Source organism: Sus scrofa, chromosome 7, assembly GCF_054392235.1.
Source record: "Sus scrofa isolate SSC_HxYL_T2T_F1_AM1 chromosome 7, Sscrofa_HxYL_maternal_Yorkshire_Landrace_v2.0, whole genome shotgun sequence".
NCBI classification, from domain to species: Eukaryota; Metazoa; Chordata; class Mammalia; order Artiodactyla; family Suidae; genus Sus; species Sus scrofa.
Window position 1 is genome coordinate 60,226,498 of NC_139389.1, and position 19,731 is coordinate 60,246,228.

General features: G+C 44.2%; 2 protein-coding genes across 6 annotated transcripts in view; one reads left to right on the forward strand and one right to left on the reverse strand.

The window, feature by feature from the left end:
- The window catches only part of SH3GL3 (SH3 domain containing GRB2 like 3, endophilin A3), a 350,527-nt gene that overhangs the window by 258,599 nt on the left and 72,197 nt on the right, over positions 1 to 19,731 (reverse strand). For 2 of the 3 annotated variants that reach the window (XM_084968536.1, XM_084968532.1), the window contains exons 1-2: positions 10,098 to 11,285; positions 8,835 to 9,025 (exon numbers count right to left, since the gene is read on the reverse strand). The gene's annotated coding sequence lies outside the window, so the exon portion shown is untranslated. Of the gene's footprint in view, positions 1 to 8,834; positions 9,026 to 10,097; positions 11,286 to 19,731 lie in introns of those variants that run through there. The other variant, XM_084968533.1, reaches the window with a different exon arrangement.
- BNC1 (basonuclin zinc finger protein 1) overlaps positions 10,557 to 19,731 on the forward strand; it is a 29,029-nt gene continuing 19,854 nt past the window's right edge. The window contains exon 1 of one of the 3 annotated variants that reach the window (XM_084968486.1): positions 10,557 to 10,722. Coding sequence is in view for 1 of the 3 variants with exons in the window: in XM_003128450.5 (XP_003128498.2) it covers positions 11,569 to 11,577 (9 nt within the window). In the remaining 2 variants the exon portion in view is untranslated. Of the gene's footprint in view, positions 10,723 to 10,829; positions 11,003 to 11,302; positions 11,578 to 19,731 lie in introns of those variants that run through there. The other 2 variants (XM_084968485.1, XM_003128450.5) reach the window with 2 other exon arrangements.

Consider the following 19,731-nt stretch of genomic DNA (forward strand, 5'->3'; position numbering starts at 1 on the left):
GCAGAGGAGACTGGAGGGAAGGCAAGCTTACACAGAAAAAAAACTACTATGCACCACAATGGTCTACAGGCCTAGGACCACACATACTGTTTTTTATATTGTATTAGTGGGGTTTAAACCAAAAGAGGCAGAATGTGAAGTATAAACAACAGGTGGCTGAGGAACAAGAAAAGTGCAGCTGGAGGAAGAGGAGCCTATGAAGGACATGGAGTACATCTAGTGAGAGAGGAGTGAGGAAAACCAGGAGTAAGAGACATCATGGAACTCAGGGAAATTGTGGTCCACAGAGACTAATCCAGCAGAGAACAGTGTGAACAACTGAAGAATTCCCATTGGATGAGAACTCGAGGAGGTGAGAAGTTAAGTGTAGACTTCTCCAAGCCTGGACAAGAAGAAGAGGAAGACCGGAGAAGGTGTGAGATCAAGGGAATGTTCTGGGTTTTGGTTTCTAGAGTTGTTTCAGATATCTGTGCTGCACACCAAACCACTCTGAAAGTTATGACTTAAAACAAGGATTTATTATTTCTTGGGAGTCTATCCGTTGATGCAGTAGCTCTTCCGCTGGTCTCTCCTTTGGTCACTCTTAGGCTATATTCAACTGGTGGGTCATGAGATTGGGCTGGTTGGGACACTAGGCTTTTCTGTCCATGTGGTTGCAGAATGTGTCTCCTAAAGTGGTCCCTTGAGCCTCTTCCACATGGCCATTCTCTCTAGCGGGATGGTCTGGACTTTGTTATGACATGGCAGCTGGGCTCCAAAGGAGACTAATCCAAGAGAGATAAACTCAGTGTTACCAAGCCTCTACTTGGATTACAATTGCTAATGAACTTTTAGCCAAAGAAAATTACATGGTTAAGCCTAGAGACCCCTTGGGAGGGTGTGAATCCTGGGAGAATTGGAAAGTGGAATCTATCCATATGAATCCACTCTGAGTGTTATTCCCCTTGAAATGAGAGAGAGTTTAAAATGTTTAAAGGCTGGGCCCCAAGAGCTAGTTGGAAGTTAGACACTGAAGACACAGGAAGGAGAGATTATTACTCATAGGGTCCCAGATGGTGCAGTTGGAGGGGAAAGAAAGAGGAACATCATCCTCTGAGATAGGATGAGGATTTAAAACAGCTTTTTAGGAGTTCCTGTTGTGGCTTAACGAAAAAGAACCCAACTAGTATTCATGAGAATGTGGGTTCAATCCCTGGCCCCTGGTTGCTGTGAGCTGTGGTGTAGATTGAAGACGCGGCTCAGATCTGGCACTGCTGTGGCTGTGGAGTAAGCTGGCAGCTGTAGCTCTGATTCGGCCCCTAGCCTGAGAACTTCCATGTGCCATAGGTGTGTCCCCAAAAATATAAATAAATAAAATAACATATAAGTTTTTAAGTGCATTTTGGTTAAATCACTGAAGGGAATAAAAAGGAGAGTTGTCTATGGAAATGTGGCACTTGGGTAGAGACTTGGAATTTGTGGTAACACCTACTCCACCATCATTTTACTTCTCTGCCCACACTCAGTCTGCAATGTTAAAACGACAGAGACTGATTATAGTATTGATCCAGGTTTGGAATTTGGTTGCGGGATGCTGCAGAAGGATAATGGTTTACTCCACAGGTAAAACACAGAGGCCAGGAAGAGACAGATAGAGAAAGCAGAGGAGTCAGGAAACTTAGAGCTCTTTGTAGGTTCAAAATACACTAAAGTGTGAACACAGATGTGAGAAAGGGAAGAGAAGTTGAAGCCTGAGGAGGTTCAAGAATTGCAGGGCCAGATTATTGGATGTGCAGACCATATGAACACTGAAATCCAGGAATTAATGAAGGGTGGGGCAGGGGGTGGGGGCACAAAGTTCTAAGCCAATCCCTGGTGTCAGCAGTGAATGATGGGAGGTAACCAAAAAGTGACAGTTCTGCTGAGGGGCTGCTCATGAGCCCAGAGAATGAGTCTGTTTTGTCCTCAGGCACCAAGACAGTGCCTGACACATAAAAGGCCATCCGTACTAATAATTGTTTGTGGAATAATGACTATACTCTGTCTCTTTCACTCAAGAGATTTAGAAAACCAAGACTCCCAAAGCTGCGCAGCTAGTGGTGAGCTAGCCAAAGCCTCCCACCTCCTTGCAAAACTACACTGAATGTGGATTTCTTTCTCAACCTTCCCAGAGGCAGCTCTCAGTTTTATTATTATCTCAAAACCATTTAAGTGGCATTTGTCATACCTTGGGTACTGGGATGGAATATCCTGAAGTTGAATAAAGGGAATGGTTAAAAATCTTCCTTGAGGCCAAGAGGGATTTATTCACTTATTAGAAATACCTCGCATGCATTTTCAAGGCACATTCAAGGAAGCTGGTCCTGTAACCATATCCTAGCCAGTTTGCTGACATTTAGTTGTTCTTCTATAGGTGCTATGGTCTCATCTTGATTAAGACTCAGAAGGTCAGGAAGTAGCACACACACACACACAATAGCTGTCCACCCATAGTCACCATGGATTTTTTTTCCTTAGACTCTGTAGGTTTAAAGAAATTCATTAGTCTTCAGCTGAGTAGGTCTGGGCTGTTAAAGTCTTCCCCACTGTTATCTTTAAAGAAAAATGAAAACATCTCCCCCAAAGGCTATTGTCCATTATGGAATCCAACTGAAGGAGGAGGGCGGTGACATGCTCCTCGTTCCCACTGGACCAAAATTTCAAAGCTTCAAATGTGTGGTAAATCTAACCAAAGATAAAGATTTGCAGGTGTTTTTTGCATAAAAGCAAGAAGGGCAGATGTATCTGAAACGTGCTTCTAACCAAATGGGACATCTGCAATCCATTACGGGGTGTCCTGAAGAGAGAAAGTGAGAGGGGAGGTTCAGGCAGAAAGCCTGCTCTGCAGAAACACAGCATGAGATGTGTGCGGACACTTCTGTCAGGATCTGAGGACACTCAGGTTATTAAAAAAAAAAAAAAAAAGGTTACCTTTCCAGGGGTAAACTTACATCTCTGTCCAATGACCCAGTTCCTCTTTTTTTCTTTCCTTCTATCACGTTATCTTTGAAATGTCAGTGGCTTCTCGTTACTCAAGTACACCTACATGTTTTAGTATTTAAGACTTGGCAGCCAGCTCAGATAAAGAGAACATTCCCCTCTTTGAGTGTGTGGACCTTCCTTTCCCAAAATTCACAGAGAGCGATTGGTGTCCTGATTCAGCTTCATACATGCCCACAGAACAAAGCAAAATCGTCACCACAGTATTACTTGCAGGTTACTCACTGGCTGTTATGTGTCCTGTTTCAGACTCCCAAAAAAACCACTAACTTTTATTAGAAGGTGTGTAACAAAGGCTTTTGCAAAATACCCATGGCTATGCAATGATTCGGAGGTGTGTGGTTCCTAGAATGGATGTTATGAAGGTCACTAGATTTTAATATGTAGGATCCATGCCCAGGGCTTCCTTTTGGCCTCCCTTTGAAGTCTTAGATTGAGCTTCAATGCCTGGGCCCAAATTGAGCATAACATGAAACTGGGTTGTTCCTTAAATGAGTTCCTTCATGAGCACACAGCTCTGTTTCCTGTATAATGTCTCTTACTTACTGGCCTTTTGATAAACCATTAGTGCTGGGGCATTTTGTTAATTACTAAACTGCTGGTGACAGACAAAACTGGCCTGTTAAAACTTGTGTTGTAATTTGAGGATTAAAAGCCACACCTCTGGAAAACGTTGGTATCAGGACTGATTTGGTGTCGGAGACAAGGTGTTAGAAGACACAGTTCGACAAAGTGGATTTTCAAGTGCAGTTGGCAATTACATTTTCAGAAGTCTTCAATTATGCCATTTACAAGAAGGTACTTTTAAGAAGCTACATGTCAGGAATGTGTTTTTAAATCTCTTCATATATACATTTATAGGTAAGCCCATATTTATGAAGCACCCACTGCATGTAGAAGAGCCCTGTGCTAGATACAGTAAAAACCAACAGTCCCTACCCTCTGAATCTCATAAACCAAGAAGAAAAGTCCCTTTAAAAATTAAATTAGGAGTGGAGTTCCTGCTGTGGTATAGCAGGTTAAGGATCTGGTGGTGTCTCTGCAGCGGCATGGGTTTGATCCCAGGCCCAGCACAGAGGGTTAGGGAGCTGGCATTGCTGCAGCTGTGGCAGAGATTGCAGCTGTAGCTTGGATTCCACTCCTGGCCCAGGAACTGGCCTTGGGTGCAGCCAAAAAAAAAGGGGGGGAGGGGGAATTAAAATATGGGGTCAGTGCATCTCTGGAAAATATTTTACTTAAGAGCACGGAGAAAATCATGACTACACCATCAATGTGCTTCAATTAGAAGGATCTCCTCACTCGCTCAAGGTTTGTGGATTAAGGGCCTGTGTTCGAAGAGTCTCTCCTAATCTTTTGTCACCAATGTCATCTAAAAGTGTAAGAATGAACAAAGACTGTTATGACAGAAGGCACTTAGTATTTCATTTATCCTTTATCCCAGAATAATCTTCCAGTAAAAACTGAATGTTAAATTTCTATTATCAGCTGAGAAGCTTTCTATTGAAAATAAAGCGGGGGGGGGGGACCTCAAATTGGTTTAAATGATAAAAGTGACTTAATTGTTCTCAAATTTAAAAGGGCCAAAGGCTTCACACGTGGTTTGATCAAAGTTTCCGCTTGATTGCCCTAACAATTCTCTCAACTCTCTTCCATCTCCATGTGTTCCATTCCCATTCCCCTTCTGGTTTCCTCTCACTGTTCACAAGATGGCTGCAAGTAACATTCAGGATTACATGCCTCTTTCACGACTATGGAGAAAGAAGAACTTGGCTTCTCGTCACCATCAAATAAATATCCTGAGCTTTGAGCTGACTGGACCACCCTGGAACCAATCCCTGTGGCCAGGAAAAAAATCTCGGTGCTGACTGGTTTAAGCATTGGTTTCCTGAACCAATCACCTGCGGGACTGGGGTGGGTACCAGCCAGAAGAAATGGCTGCTACACACTGGAGGAGAAATGACATGGAAGTCAAGAAGGCAAACACAGCCTAGCATCTGTTACAATCCTTTTTCATGCATAGCCTCTGCATTACTAATTAATTTGTATTCAATGGTAGAGATGAGGTTTGTAAAGAGGAATCTACTTCCTCTAAATCTGATGTCAGAATTTAAAGATGGTTTTTACTTTTTCAAACCATAAGATGCAGCACTCTTAAGTTTTTTTCATAGGTCTCTTTTCCCTTAAGAATACACCGAAACTTCCAAAGAAATGTTTTTAAAGTTTGATACCAGTTAATAATTGAGAACATTTTAAAATCTATCCTTTAGGGAGTTCCTGTCGTGGCTCAATGGTTAATGAATACGACTAGGCACCATGAGGTTGCGGGTTCGATCCCTGGCCAGGCTCAGTGGGTTAAGGATCTGGCGTTGCTGTGAGCTGCGGTGTAGGCTGAAGATGTGGCTCGAATCCCTCGTTGCTGTGGCTTGTGGCATAGGCCAGAAACTATAGCTCCAATTAGACCCCTATCCTGGGAACCTCTGTATGCCATGGGTGAGGTCCTAGAAAAGACAAAAAGACAAAAATAAATACATAAATAAATATAAATAAATAAAATAAAATCCACCCTATAGTCCATCTTCCCTAACCCTTTCTTCCCAATTTCCAAAAGCAATATAAACTAATTTGGAATTCTGTTATAGTAACCCAAATATTTTCTTCAACTTGTACAAATGGGACATTAAATTTGCAGAAGATGCCATGTTCTAAGCTATAATGAACCTTAGAAGTTTTCACCTGATGAATGTTCTCCAGCCCCCCAAACTCTTCAAACTGTCTGGTCCTCATAACATTCACTCCAAATTCATTAACTCAACATGCAAAGTGCCAGAATAAAGGATTTTTCAATAACTAAGTATTTATGCTACATAGAAATAGAGCTCTTTGTGTTCAGCATTGTAATTATAGTACTAAAGTGTCCAGGGAGGAGTCCATCTGTGATAGTTTCTTTCCACTGCCTTGGTGAAGAGAGAATGAGCTGTTTAGAAGGCAGGCCACAGCCTTCTTATCACTGTCACTGACTGTTTAAAGGCCATGAGGACAAATTAAACGAAAAGCTAACTTCACACATCCCAGACATATAAAAGCAATGATAATCAAACCTGCATTTTCTCTAAGCATTACACCTGAAAGAACCATCACAAACGTTCAACAGGTCTGTGTCAGAAATGAGTTTTCTTTCCTGATTGTGGAGGGAGCCGTCAATGCTCACAAGCTGTATCACTGGCAGACACATTCAGGAAAGCAGTGTAGAATCAGCCTGGGTTTGTCTGCAGTTTGGAATTTACAACTATGTTTATAATTCTTCCTCACTGACATTCCCTCCTTGAGATTTGGAAATCTTGGCCACCAAAACCCAAAATGCAAGATACAGTGCATTCTCCTTGGTGCAGCAGGAACTTCAGGGCATTTTGGTCCCCTCAACCCCTGGCCTTGTGCAAGAGGAGGAGAAACAGGAATACTTCTCTGCCACCAAAACCCCACACCACCCTTCAAATGGCCTCATCTCCTTCCTCTCCACAGGGAGCACCCAAGGACTAGAGGGGAGAAGCTGTAACACCTGGGCCAGTCCTGGGGCAGGCCAGCCTGCCCCCCAGCAGGCAGCTGTAGGGGGTGGGGGCGGCTTGGCCGAAATGCTGCTTAGTCAGGCTCCAATGCTGAGGTGAGCTGCAGATGTGCCCAGACCTGCCGCCACCAGGTGTCTGTGTCTGGGCCGGGAGGTGACGGAGCAAATGTGACTCTTGCCTTCTAGTGTTTCCCGACACTGTCCTCAGAAGAATGTGGAAGACTCAGATGAGGCCACCTCAGAAGACTTCTGACAGATCCACCACTCCCTGCCCACCCTGCCACGTCAAAAGCCTTTCCCTATTCTGCCCCTTTGGCCCTTACACTGTCCTCCTGCAACTGCATTTTCTCAAAGCATTACACCTGAAAGAACCATCACAAACGTTCAACAGGTCTGTGTCAGAAATGAGTTTTCTTTCCTGATTGTGGAGGAAGCCGTCAATGCTCACAAGCTGTATCACTGGCAGACACATTCTGCCCCTGCTCTGGGCCACTGGTGAGCTCAAGTAGGAGGCAGCTATTTACCCACCCTGCTGTTGTAATATATGCCGTTCTCATCAATAGCTAGAGTGTGCAACTTCCATAACTAAAGGTGTCTTTTTGCCTTTTTAATAAAATGCTCCCATAATTTAAAATATCTTTTTTAATTTAAAAAAAAAACTTTTGGGAGTTTCCATCATGGCACAGTGGAAACGAATCTGACTAGGAACCATGAGGTTGCGGGTTCGATCCCTGGCCTTGCTCAGTGGGTTAAGGATCTGGCATTGTGGTGAGCTGTGGTGTAGGGCGCAGACGCAGCTTGGGTCCTGCGTTGCTGTGGCTCTGGTGTAGGCTGGCAGCTGTAGCTCCAATTTAAGCCCTAGCCTGGGAACCTCCATATGCCTCAGGTGTGGCCCTGAAAATTAAATAAATAAATAAATAAATAAAAACTTTTTTTTTTCAAGTTCATTTATACTAACCAGGGAAAAATTTCTTGTGAGAACTATTTCCCCAGGAAGAGGCTAGTCTATATTTCATAGAATTATTTTTAGTTTGTTTGTTTTGGGGGGATTTTTTTGTTGTTTCTTTGCTTTGGTTTTTTTAAATTAAAGTAGTTGATTTACATTTTTAAAGAATTTTTTATTGTAGTTGATTTACAATGTTGTGCCAACTTCTGCTGTACAGCAAAGTGACCCAGTCATATATACATGCACACTCTTTTTAAAATATTATCGTCCATCATGTTCTATCCCTAGAGATTGGATATAGTTCCTTGTTCTAACTACTAATAACTAGATAGAGTCTTATCAAAGTATAAGTATTATAGAAGTTCAACAGCCCATTAATGGATTCTATATCCAACACAAAAAGCTTGTTATTCATCTCTGTGTGGCTTTTGAGAATTCCATTTAAAGCTCAGGCGGGCTGTGAGCCACTCACCATCAGGAGTGATATTCACTCTACAAATGTTTACTGCACACCTACTATATACTGCAAGCCCAGGCCTCAAGGAGACATCACTATTTATAGCAGAGGGTGCAAATGAACAGCACGTAAGCCAGATTCAGCCCACAAACATATTTTGTTTGACTCACACCATATTTATCAAAAATTTGAATTAGGTGCCAACTTTAAAATATCAGAATATTTCCAGCTTCTCTTGAAAACTCAGGAAATCTGGCAAAACGGAGCCCACATTCCCAGCTAATGACAAGCAGAATAACAACTGATCATTTCACACAGGCACTGGCTCCCAGAGAATTCACACAACACCCACCTGCCCTGCTTCCCCCAACTCAAACTGCTCAGCTCCAGCCCCTCAGCCTCTGCCAGTCATTCTCAGGATGGGCAATCACAACACACCTACCCCTGGGAAAGGCCTCCCTCAGGGACACAGCAACCCAACTAAGCCTCTCATTTAAAAAGAACTGCTTCCTGCCTCCATACAAAGAGGTTGCAGAGATTTTCTTTTTTTTTTGTGCCTTTTCAGATTTTACCTTTTAATAAAGTTTTTTAAAATCCCTGGTATCAGGGAAGACATTCTGTTTTTCATGCCCGCTGTAACAAGAACTTGGACATAAAAGAAAAATGGCAAGGCTGGAGCATAGAGGCATATAGGCAAGGCTGGAGCATAGAGGCATATAATGGCAAGGCTGGAGCATAGAGGCAGGAGGGAAGGACTGCAAGAACAGGGAGGGCCTCAGGATGCCTCGTTTGACAAATGAAGAAACTGAAGCCTAGAAACAGGAAAATCATGCCCAGGTCCCATTACTGACCTGTAGGAGAACAGAAGTGTGATCTGGATGATCTTTTCCCAGCTGGTGCCAGTTTCTTTTCTACATTCAAGGGTGGTTTCTCTATCTCAGTTTCCTCTCACATGTTTCCAAGGAATGGTAGAGAAGCCCATCACATCTGAGAATAAATACGAGGACTGATTTCAGAAGTCACACTTAGCAGGTATGGGATTCTAAATGAAAACACAGAAGATTAATTAGCAATTTTCAACAAGTCCTACTGATTCCATATATGTGAGTCCAAATCGTCACATGAAGAAATGTGTATGTGGATCCCAATGGTGCCAGTGAGAAGAGGCAGCCTATCTTCATGTTTTCAAATCGCATACAGCTAAAAATCCCGCTTGTTTGTAACCAGAAAAGAGTTAAACAGGTTGATCCTGATATTGTTGCTAGTGAAAAGTTTTACTAAAAAATAATTCAGTTGCAACAAACAAAGATACTGACCAAAACCATCACTAAGACAGATTAAAGGTATTTAAGTGGGCCATTGCCTGGATCTTAGACATTTCAGTGTATTTACAATAAGCATACATGGTCACTCAACAATACTTCAACCAAGGACTCCTCTGGTAATAAATTTAATATAATCCAAAAATCAGTTCTATGTGTGCAGAAAGGGAGGAGAAGAGCATTCGCAGAACAGAAACTCTTATTTATCCTTGCTAATCTAGCCAGGGACAGGGTTTCATACCTACTTTAAAAGATGAGGACAGTGAAGCCAAGAAAACTGACTCCCTCAGCTAGTTTCCAATTGCTGGGAACCAGCTACACCCAAGTCATTCTAACTCCAAAACCAGAGATTTGTCTGCTGCAGCAACTCATAACACAGAAGCCACTAAGATGAGTAATGACCAGAGTGAAGACAAAGACACAACACAACCAGGCTAGAGAATGTAATAAGCACAATAAGAGAGGCACATACAAGTGCCTGGGGGTCAGAAGAGGACAAAGGCACACGGGAGTGGAAGGCTGGTGGATCAGGGAAGGCTTCTGAGAAGCGGTGACACTTGAGAAAGGTCTTGAAGGATGCACTGTGTTACAGAAGGCAGAGAAGAAAAGAGGAGCAAGGAGAAAGGCTCGGGGTGGAAAGGAGGGGGACACAAACAGAAGGTAAGCAATTTAGGTTTGGAATTCATAAAGCAAAGCTTCATACTAAAGTTAGCCATGTGGAAAAATGAATCTTCCTAACACCTGTAAGGCATGGAAGGCAGAGTCTGTCACATGAGGCCAGGCAACTCATACCTGCAAGAAAGGGCACGGTCGGAGCTGCAGACCAAGGACATTCACCTGGCCAGAACCCCAGACGTGTGTTCAGCCTTTGCCGCAGGGGGTCTCTGGACCCCATGAAGCCCAGATACCCTACTTCTTCCACATGCACTCTGGCCACTCCCTTGCCTCCTCTTCCACTCAAAGGCCTGTCCCTTTCAGAGCCAGGACCAGTCCCTTGCTTCTGAACGACTGCCAACTTGCTTCATTTTCCTTTCATCTCACTTCTTCTTCTACAACGTGGAAGGGTTTGGTTTCCCTTCTAGGATGGCCACCAGCAGCAGGGCAGATGGGATAAACCGGGGGAGAAGGAAGCAGGATCTCCCAAGTCCAGCCTTCAGAGAATCCTGAAAAGGAAGAGGCGGCCTGATTGCCCTCAGGTTCTGTCTGCCCCAGCGTGGGGCATAAGAAAAGCTGGGTCCTGCCTCAGCAGCTGTAGGCCATCTCCGTCAGCTCCTGGGAGGAGAAGCATGCTCCGTCCCCAAGGCAGGAAGCCGCTTCTCCCGACAGGCCCCCTCCCCATCTGCTCATGGGGGCCAAGCTCCTGTTGGGTTCTCATGGACATTTCAATTCATTTTGTCCTTAGCACCCAATAAGAAAGGTGAGAATTTAATCCCATTTTACAACGGAAGCAATTGAGGCTCAGAGAGCAAAGTCACTTGTCCTTGGGCAAGTGGTAAAGCGGGAACCTATGACGCCTTAGCCCACAGAAGGGAAGTGGGGGTGCTTGTTCGAGCTCGTCATAAACCTTCTCGGCGACCCCCTTTCTCCACATCCCGGGATAGGTCCGCACACTTCCTCTGGATATAGGGTTTCTGGTGACGAGGGTGGCGCAGCCCTCTTCTTGGCTGCGGTGGGACCCCAAGGGCGGCCCAGGGCAGGTAGGGCGTCAGAATCATGCCCCGAGCTGGAAGCCAACTTCAGAGCATTTCGCCCTTCCCCGGGAGAGGCAAACACCGACACGTCTGTGTCTTTCCCGACAAGTGCCTTCAAGCCCGGCGGGGGCAGACACCTCCGCGCCGGCCGCCGGCGAGGTCTCCGCTGTCTGCGGGGGCCACGGCCTCGCATCAGCTGCATCGACTTAGCGCGTTAGCGGGCCGCCGGAGCCTGAGGCGGCTGCCCGGGCGACGCAGCTGCACCCGAGCCGCGGGCGCCTCGGCAGCCCAGGCGGAGGGGGAGGGGAGAGGGGAAAAGGAGAGGGGGAGGGGCGGCCCCCCCGGGGGGCGCAGGGGGCGGGCGTGCGGGCACCAGCGGTGCGCTGCTGGCGAGAGGGCGGGGGCGGCCACCGTGCGGCGCGGCCCGGGCGCCAGGGGAGCCGCCCACTTCGCAGCGGCGGGCCCCGACGGCCGGAGCTTGGATGCGGCGGCGCCCGCCGAGCCGGGGCGGACGCGGGGCGGCCCGGGCCGGGGACACGCGCTGGTAGCCCCGGCACTGCAGCGGCCGAAGGATGGCCGAGGTAAGCGCGGCGTCCTCCCCGGGCGCTGGGGGGCCCCCTCAGCGCGCGGGACGGGGCGGCGGCTCGGGACGCCGCTTGGTCCCCGGCGGGTCGGTCCCCGGGGACGCGCCCGGGGCCACCTCCCCAAGGGCCACCTGCGCGGCGGCGGCGGCGGCGGCAATGTCGCGGTCTTTCCCTGAGGTGGGGTGTGAGGAAGCGTCTCTGCAATGGGGAGGGTCCGTGGGGGCGCTCGGACCCGTCGCCGCCCCACGTCCTGGAACCGCCTGACGCGCTCCAGGTGCGCGACTCTGGTCGGCGTGCGAGGGCAGGTCCCCGGCGTCCCCGGGACAGTCTCGGCGCCTCCAAAGTGCGGGGTCGGGAAAGACAAGGCGGCCGCCTTCCTGTGCCCAGGCGGCCGTGTCTGCCCGCTGCACTTCTTCCCGCCCCTCAACCAAGGGACTTTCGGTCCAAGGATGTTGGGACTCTTTCAGCCGCTTTGACCACAGAATTAATTAAGCAGCTGATATTTAAAAGTGACCGTTTTTCTACTTGGATTTTGTTTGCGGAGAACTAAGCGAGCGGTCGCCTTCCGTCACTGGGAGAATTGCGGAGCCGGGCTGGGGGCAGGTCGGGGACTCTTGTCTCGGGCGGGGGAGGGGGGGTGTGCAAATCTTTTGCACAAAACTGCAAATGAAGACGCGGACGGATCGGGTCGGGAAGCTTCCGGGACAAAATAGCGTCGAGGGTGCAAGGTCAGGTTTTGTGCAAACGTTTGCTGCTGACCTGCCTGGCGGTGCGCGCAACAGTTTAGCGGAAGGTGTTTACCCCGCCGGTTGGGACAGGCCTGCGAATCGGGGTGAGGCTCGGCGCTTCCACGTCCAAGCCAGAGAGTCGGCTCTAGCCGCTGGGAGATGGGCCGCCGGCAGGTGATGGCCACGCCGCGCTCAGCATCGCCCGCCAGCGCCCGGGCAGCCCGGGTGTTGAACTTCCCGGCCCGGGGGGAACCGCGCACGCACACCTCCCGCGCGCCCGGGCGGTTCCCAGCTGCCCGCCAGGCGGCGGGGGCGGGGCAGAGGACCGGGGGCCGCGGCGTGGTCTCCGCTTCTCCTCGGGCGCCGCGGGCCAGACCCCGAGCCCCACTGGCCGCCTGGCTTTGCATAAACTCCTCAGGATTTGTCAGCCAGATGTGACAAGATTGTCGAGCGGCGAGTGAAGGAGGAGATCTGATATTAATCAGTGCATAGCTCGGAGCCAAACTTTCTCAAATGCGGTGTAGAAACATGTTCTTCTCATTTAAGGCATCTCTTTGTGGCTGCGGGGCTGCCACCGGCCTGACTTTGACAGTTAAATGGAATGCCAACTAGCAGCCTTGATTGTACGAGTAAAAATGTGTTGTTGGGGGGAGGATCAGACACTCTAAGGTTCAGTAATGTCCCCTAGTTTTATGGCCGTGCTCACCGCAGCTCTCTGAAGACAGGGCATTTAAATCGGGCCAGACGCCTGGTCGCAGCCAGGCCTCTGCTGTTAACACTTAAGGGGCCTAAAAGAGGCCCCACTGGTGTCCTGGGAATCCCTGTCAGAGTGTGTGTGTGTGTGTGTGTGTGTGTGTGTGTGTGTGTGTGTGTAAATATGTGTTCTACAGCTTTGAGTCCATACATCTAGCAACAATTGTTAAAAAATAGCTTCTCACGAAAACGACAAAGATTTTGCTTGACAGTAAGTGAATTGAAAAACAGTATTTAGCAAATCATCTTTTTTTCTGGTATCCTTTCATTCTTTGTTGTTTTAGTTTGCTATTGGATATCTTGGGATCTTTTCATCAGATTTCTTGGACTCTTGGTTGCAAATATCTGCTTATGTGTTAAAACTTATATTCAGTGATAAATATGCTGGCTTCTCAGTTGTCTCCAAATCTGTCAATATATATTATTAGAACTTCCTTAAAATTGAATATGTCAAAATAAAAATTTTGTACATCATGTAAAAGAACATTACTTCAAATGTTACAAATTGTCGAGGATTTGGTTTTTGCTTTAAATAAATGTGAAAAGATAACCATCACTTTTGCTAAGATAAATTTCAATAAATAGTTTTATCTTTTTTGGCACACCTTAAAAAAAAAGAGGTGGTCATCATTTGATTTCTCATCTAGTAAGTTTGCTAACTTTAATTTCACCAAGAAAGTATTACTATCTCAACTCAACTGTTGTTTGGCCATGTTATTATAGTTAAATGCTGAACAGAGGTAGTGAAATCTTACCTTAGCACAAGTACTACTTGCTTATACTTTGGGTACTCATAATTACGTTCAGACATCTGCATAATTTAAATTGGAATATCATTTGTACACATAGATCCTATTCCCTTCGGAATAGTAAAGATTTAGCAACATGCTCCTTCAAAGAGAGTTCTTAGTTTGAAGTGGTTATTTGGCTGTTGATATCTACTGGGATGTGGAATGATAATCTGTTCGTTCTGGTTATAATTCACCCTAGAAATATTAATCAAAATGAAGTAATTACAGTGCAATTTTACATAGAGAGTTTACATAGAGAGTTATCTTCATTTTATTTTTTTACACCTCTTCCATGGAGCAGTTAGGCCTGCATCCCAGACCCATACCCATACCCACATTCTGTGCCTCAGAATTATCAGCTTGGAAAGGACAAACCAACCCATTGGGTGAGAAAAACCATATAGTTTTCCCTGTAAAAAAAAAAAAAAAAAAATTGTCCTGTAACATACTCTTATTATTTATGAATGCCTAGGGATAAATATGAATGGAAAAACATTTTAAAAGTTCAGTTTGTCAGGAAAATTAAACCACAGCATATGGGGTGAGGGGCATAAGTGTCTTTTAGCTTTTGTATGTGGCTTTAGAAGTTATTTTGACAGTGGCCATTAAAGAGCTGCCCTGAAGGTTCCACAAGGTAAATTACTTGCAGGAGGAGCTTGCTTTACCCCAGGGTGAATTTTCACCTCTACAGATGTCATTTAGAATGAGTTACTTTTGTCAGAAATAGCACTGTTTAAAAAGAACTAGAAATATCATAGCTAAGGTGAAATCTCAGTGCTGAGCCGTCCATCTTTTTGGTGTCTAAGATCAAGATTAGGAGAGTAAGTTTGATAATTACTTTATTCTTAGTAGTTTATAGATTTTTAACTGTTATTAGATATATTTGATGGCTTATCTGAGAAATGTTAACTGGTTCTGGTATCTGGAATGTTTTTTTTTTTTCCTATTAAATCAGTTTCTACCTGAAAACCTTATTTCCTCTATCTCGTCATTCTTTGAAGCCCTTTTTCCTAATTCTGGAAATTCCGGGATCTCAGCGTGGCCCTATTTCTCATACACGCATGCCTATTTTATCCATAAAGGTTGCATCTACACAGAGCAGACCTCCTTAACCAAGGTCCTGTTGGAGGGCTTCTCAAACTTTGCATAGTTAACGGGCAAAGCAGCTTTCGCTGTTCCCATCCACACATGGGCTGGTTGTTATAAACCAGCCTAACATATCACAGGAGGACTCTGCCTTGGGGAGTTGATAATTTCACTCAGCTAATGTAAGAGAAAAGGAAGATGGGCAAATAAAATGTAGTGAAGGCCAGGTCCAAACAGCCTGTGTAGGGGGAAATAGTGGAGGTAAAATTAATTCAGGCTGCCAAGTCTTTTTCATAGAGTTATATTAGTTTGTCTTCTCTTATGGATTATTTGTGTGATCCTTCAGTACATGCTAACAAACGTCAAAATTATTTTCCACCTCTACATCAGCTTCCAGAAGCATTGTCCTTGTTCTGTACCTTTATCATTGTGTCATTATTCATTACGAGGGTGAAATTTTTATATAGACTACTACTATGTGTCCTGATAGACCACGCTGAATGTTAAGACAGTGATCAGGATGGCATAATTAAGTCTGATCTTTTCCTTTTAAAAACTTCATTTGGAAAATCTAAGGGATTTCTTGCACTTAATTTTAAAAATCTAGTTCTCACTAAGTCCCTAAAAGAAATTTTTGCAAGATTGTACTTGGCAGTGTTCATAATTTATTGTTATTTTACATCAGCAGCAATGGTAAAGTTGCATTGTTTGTGTAACTGGCTACCTTAGTTAAAATTATCCTACAGTATAAATGTCTTTTTTTTTTTTTTGGTTTTGTTTTTATTATTCCCCCACTCCTCAGGCTGATGGTTGTGTCCAGAAGTTCCCTACCTGTGCAGTTAACATCTTTGCATTTTTTGTTATCAAAGGTTTCTGAACATTATGGCTGAGGTCCCCCAAGCTTAGCTTATAAAGGAAAAAAGTATCATTTATATATCTATGTAGTTTTGTTCTTGTTAGTTTTTTTTAAGGAGAAATATTTGGTTTGGTTTCTAAGGTAGTATTTCCATATTTTTCTACTCTTTATATTTTCTGTTTTCAGAACTAATGATTTTAAGAAAAAAAAGGCACAGCTGCTAAATTATTTTGGCACAGAGATCATAAGAACAATTGATTTACAGAGATCAAAAGAACAAGTATTTTCCCCATCACCCTCTTTGAACTAAGCAGCAAGAGAACACTACAAGTGTGTAACACATACTTTCTACTCACAGGTAGACTTGGCCCCACATCTGTTCCCTGAGTTCTACCTCCCACCTGCCCTTTCTCTTCCAGACCCTTCTCCACACTCTCAGTCTTTGACTGGCCTCTCTTTTCATCCCCCTCCTTGCAGTGAGAAACTAGACTCTGTCACTTCTCCTTTAATGTCATTCTTATATTGCAAATGCTACCTGCCTAGTTTCTGAGGCTTCTTAGGTCCCCTCTCAACCATGCTGATGACAAACAGTGTTTTCCCGTTGTTCAGAACTCTGATGGTTCCATGAACCCAAGAAAGTCATGGCTGCCTATCTTAATAGCCGCCCCCCCCCACCCACCCCAACTCTATTTTGCCTTTCTAAACAGTGGGCTCTCACTGTCCATGATAGGAATCTGTGCTCTGTGGCCCACCTTCCTAGGCTTGACAAACATGTGCAAGATGCGCCTTCTTTATGCCTAGGACTGTGGTATTTCTACATATACTGTGGAGAGTATGCCTGCTTCCTCTTGAAGGAAGCCTCCCCTGGCCTCTCTACACACTGCTCTCTCCCTCCCTGTAGCCATCTTACTCAGAACTAAAATTTTGGGAAGAGGTGGAGTCTTGATTTATCTTTTTATTTATTTATTTATTTATTTATTACTTTTTATTATAGAGCATTTCAAACAGAATAAGAATAGTTTAACGAAGCTTGGTGATAATGTGCTTGGTGATTTAACAGTGATCAACTTTGGGCCAGTCTCATTTCCTCTGTTTTCCTTACTGATTTCCCACTGTCACCAACACTTGATTCCTTTGAAGCAAATCCTGAGTATTCATACAATTTCATTCATAAATATCTTAATATGTAGCTCTAAAATAAATGACTCTTTTTAAAAAACAAAAGTGATATACCATGTAGCACCTAAAAATTAATAATAATTATTTAATGTCATTATATTTCTAGCATTCAGATTGCCTCAGTTGTTTTGTAAACTTTATATTACCATTGGTTTGTTCAAATCAGGATACAAATCCATAAATTATGTCTCTTAATGTACTGGTTTACCCTTCACTTTTTTCTTTGCAATTTATCTGTTGAAAAAGCTAAGTCATTTGTCTTGTAGAATACTCCTCTGCCTGAATTTTGGTGATAGTTTCCCTGAGATATCATTTGAACATTCCTCTGTCACTGATACCAAAAGGCTTGATCTGATTCAGATTTGAACTTTTGTAGCAAAAATACCCCATAAGTAGTAGTATATATCCTTCCATGCAAAGGCAAATTACCTGTTCTTCATTCATTTATTTACTGGAATCCTTCTGTAAAGAGAATCTTTGTCTCATCAGTGAGTTGGTTGCCCTGAAGTACAGTTTGTATAAAAAAGGATACATGCTTGATTCTTTTCCTTTTGTTTAACAGTTTTTGGTTCCTTCACATCCTCTAAAGGTAGCCAGTGTTTGTTTTTAGTATCTTTTGAATTGCTAGATTTTAATATAGTGAATGACTCATACTAATTTTTGACAAATCATATTCTTTGTTCAGTAAGTCTTGACCAATCAAGGTGTATGACTTTTCTTCCCTAACGAAGCCATGTGCTCCCTCAGAGTAGATACTGGGAGTTCCTCACTTTGTATCTCCCTGAGGCTCCCCCCAGTTACTAGTACCTGGTAGATGCTTTAAAAAGAAATAACAACCCCCCCCCAAAAAAAAACATTTTTGGGGGGGGGGGTTGTTGTTTTTTAGAAAAACATTGGTTGAGTAAATTGGTTTCATTTTGTTAAACTACTAATGGAAGATGGCATGATGAACGTCTGGTCGGTGTGTGTTTCTCCAGATGGGATTTAGTCGAGTGCTATACCAGGAACAGATAAGCTACCTCACACAAAGGACTTTATAGGTTTTCTTTTCTCTTCATCTCAGTTGTTCTGGGATATCTGGCAAATGATGATACTCTTTGCAGAATCATAGTTGTACCTCTATGGGTTTGTATATGTTAAAAAAAAAAAAACTTAATAAAAAGTAAAAGAAGTTTGAGAAAAATAAGAGGGAGGTAGGGAGCAAAAAAAAAATCTAGTTCTAATAAGAGAAGTGAGAAGTACAAAATGTGTATAAGAGGCAGAGCAGCTCCAAAGAGCAATGGGATAGAGACCTCCCACCCTTGAATGAAGCATTTTCTGAACCAGGAAGGCTAGCTCTGAACAACAGAGAGAATGGGAATGACAGTTTCATTGCAGGTGAAGAGAGAGCAAGTCCTCTGCCCACAAGCCAAGGGTGGTCCAACTTCTTTAGAAAGTGCTTTGTATTGTAGATTAACAGCTTTTTATATGCAATTCAGATTTCCAGGACTCAAAACATATTAAATTGTCTATGTTCCGCATTTAAAAATACAACTTGGAGAAACCTGAAGCATTTCTGTTTTGCGTTTGGAAAGAAGTGATTTGTGATTTAGCATACTGGCTCCTTTGATTTCAAGTTGGGGAATTATGATTCTTACAACTGAGAATCTGGCACAGCCTTAGAATCTCACACTTAAGAGAGGACCACATATTCTAAACTTGGCCTTGATGATCTCTATTAATTAGTGATTTTTCACGTGATTTTTATGTGGCCCTCACTACAGTCAATAGGAAGATCAGTGTATAAATTAGGAACTGCTTTTGGCTGCTAGTAAAAGAGCTCCTAAATAATAGTCACCACCCTTTCTGCTGAGCCATCCTTAGGGCATGACTTCAGGGTTGCTCCCATGTTTGCATCCATCATGTTCTGGTTCCAAGAAAGTGGGAGGAGGAAAGGCAAAGTCCCCCAGCTGAGTCACCTCCCCTTTGTAAGGAGATTTCTATAACGTTCCACCCAATAACTTGCACACATTGGTCAGTACCTAGTTACCTGGCCACCAAAGGAGACATGGAAATTAAGCTTCCTTTACCAAGGCATATCAGGTGAAAGGGTATTGGATGGGCATCTGTAATTCATAAACATGGTGTAGCTGTCTCATTGATTCATTCATTGCTCTCTCAAAACCAGCAGAAGGCTAACCAAGTATCAGGCCGCATGCTAGCCACTCTGAGTTCCTTTGGAATTTCAATTGTTTTGTTGCCCCTTTCAGGAATGATTCATTGTGTAACAACTTTTAGGAAGGTTTTTGTCACTGGTATTTTTGGTAGCTCTGTCTGTGTAGGGTTAGACCACCACAACCCAGAAGACCTAAGATCCTACCTGTTGTCAGTCTGGTAGCAACAACAGTCTCACTGTGCTGATTGGTCTTTTCAACTCTCCATCTCTATAGCCTCATTAACATGGCTTATAGGCCACTGAGATAAGCAGAAACAGATAATCCAGCCCATTTTAGAGTCAAAGACTCCAAGGCATGGAGCTGAAGATTATATGGCCTAACAGGAAGTAAGACATAGGTTGCCTGAGGCCAGTCAAAGATTTTATTACCTCCCAGTGAAAGATGCTCAGTGTGATGAGGGGGAAGGAGTTCAGGTACCCCAGCTCTGTATCCAGTGGTGTCATTTTAACAGGCAAATCATATTAGTTTCATACTTTTTTCCAAAGGCTGACTCTGAGAACAAAATCCATACTCCTTGGCCAGCCCCACAAGATCTCATGCAG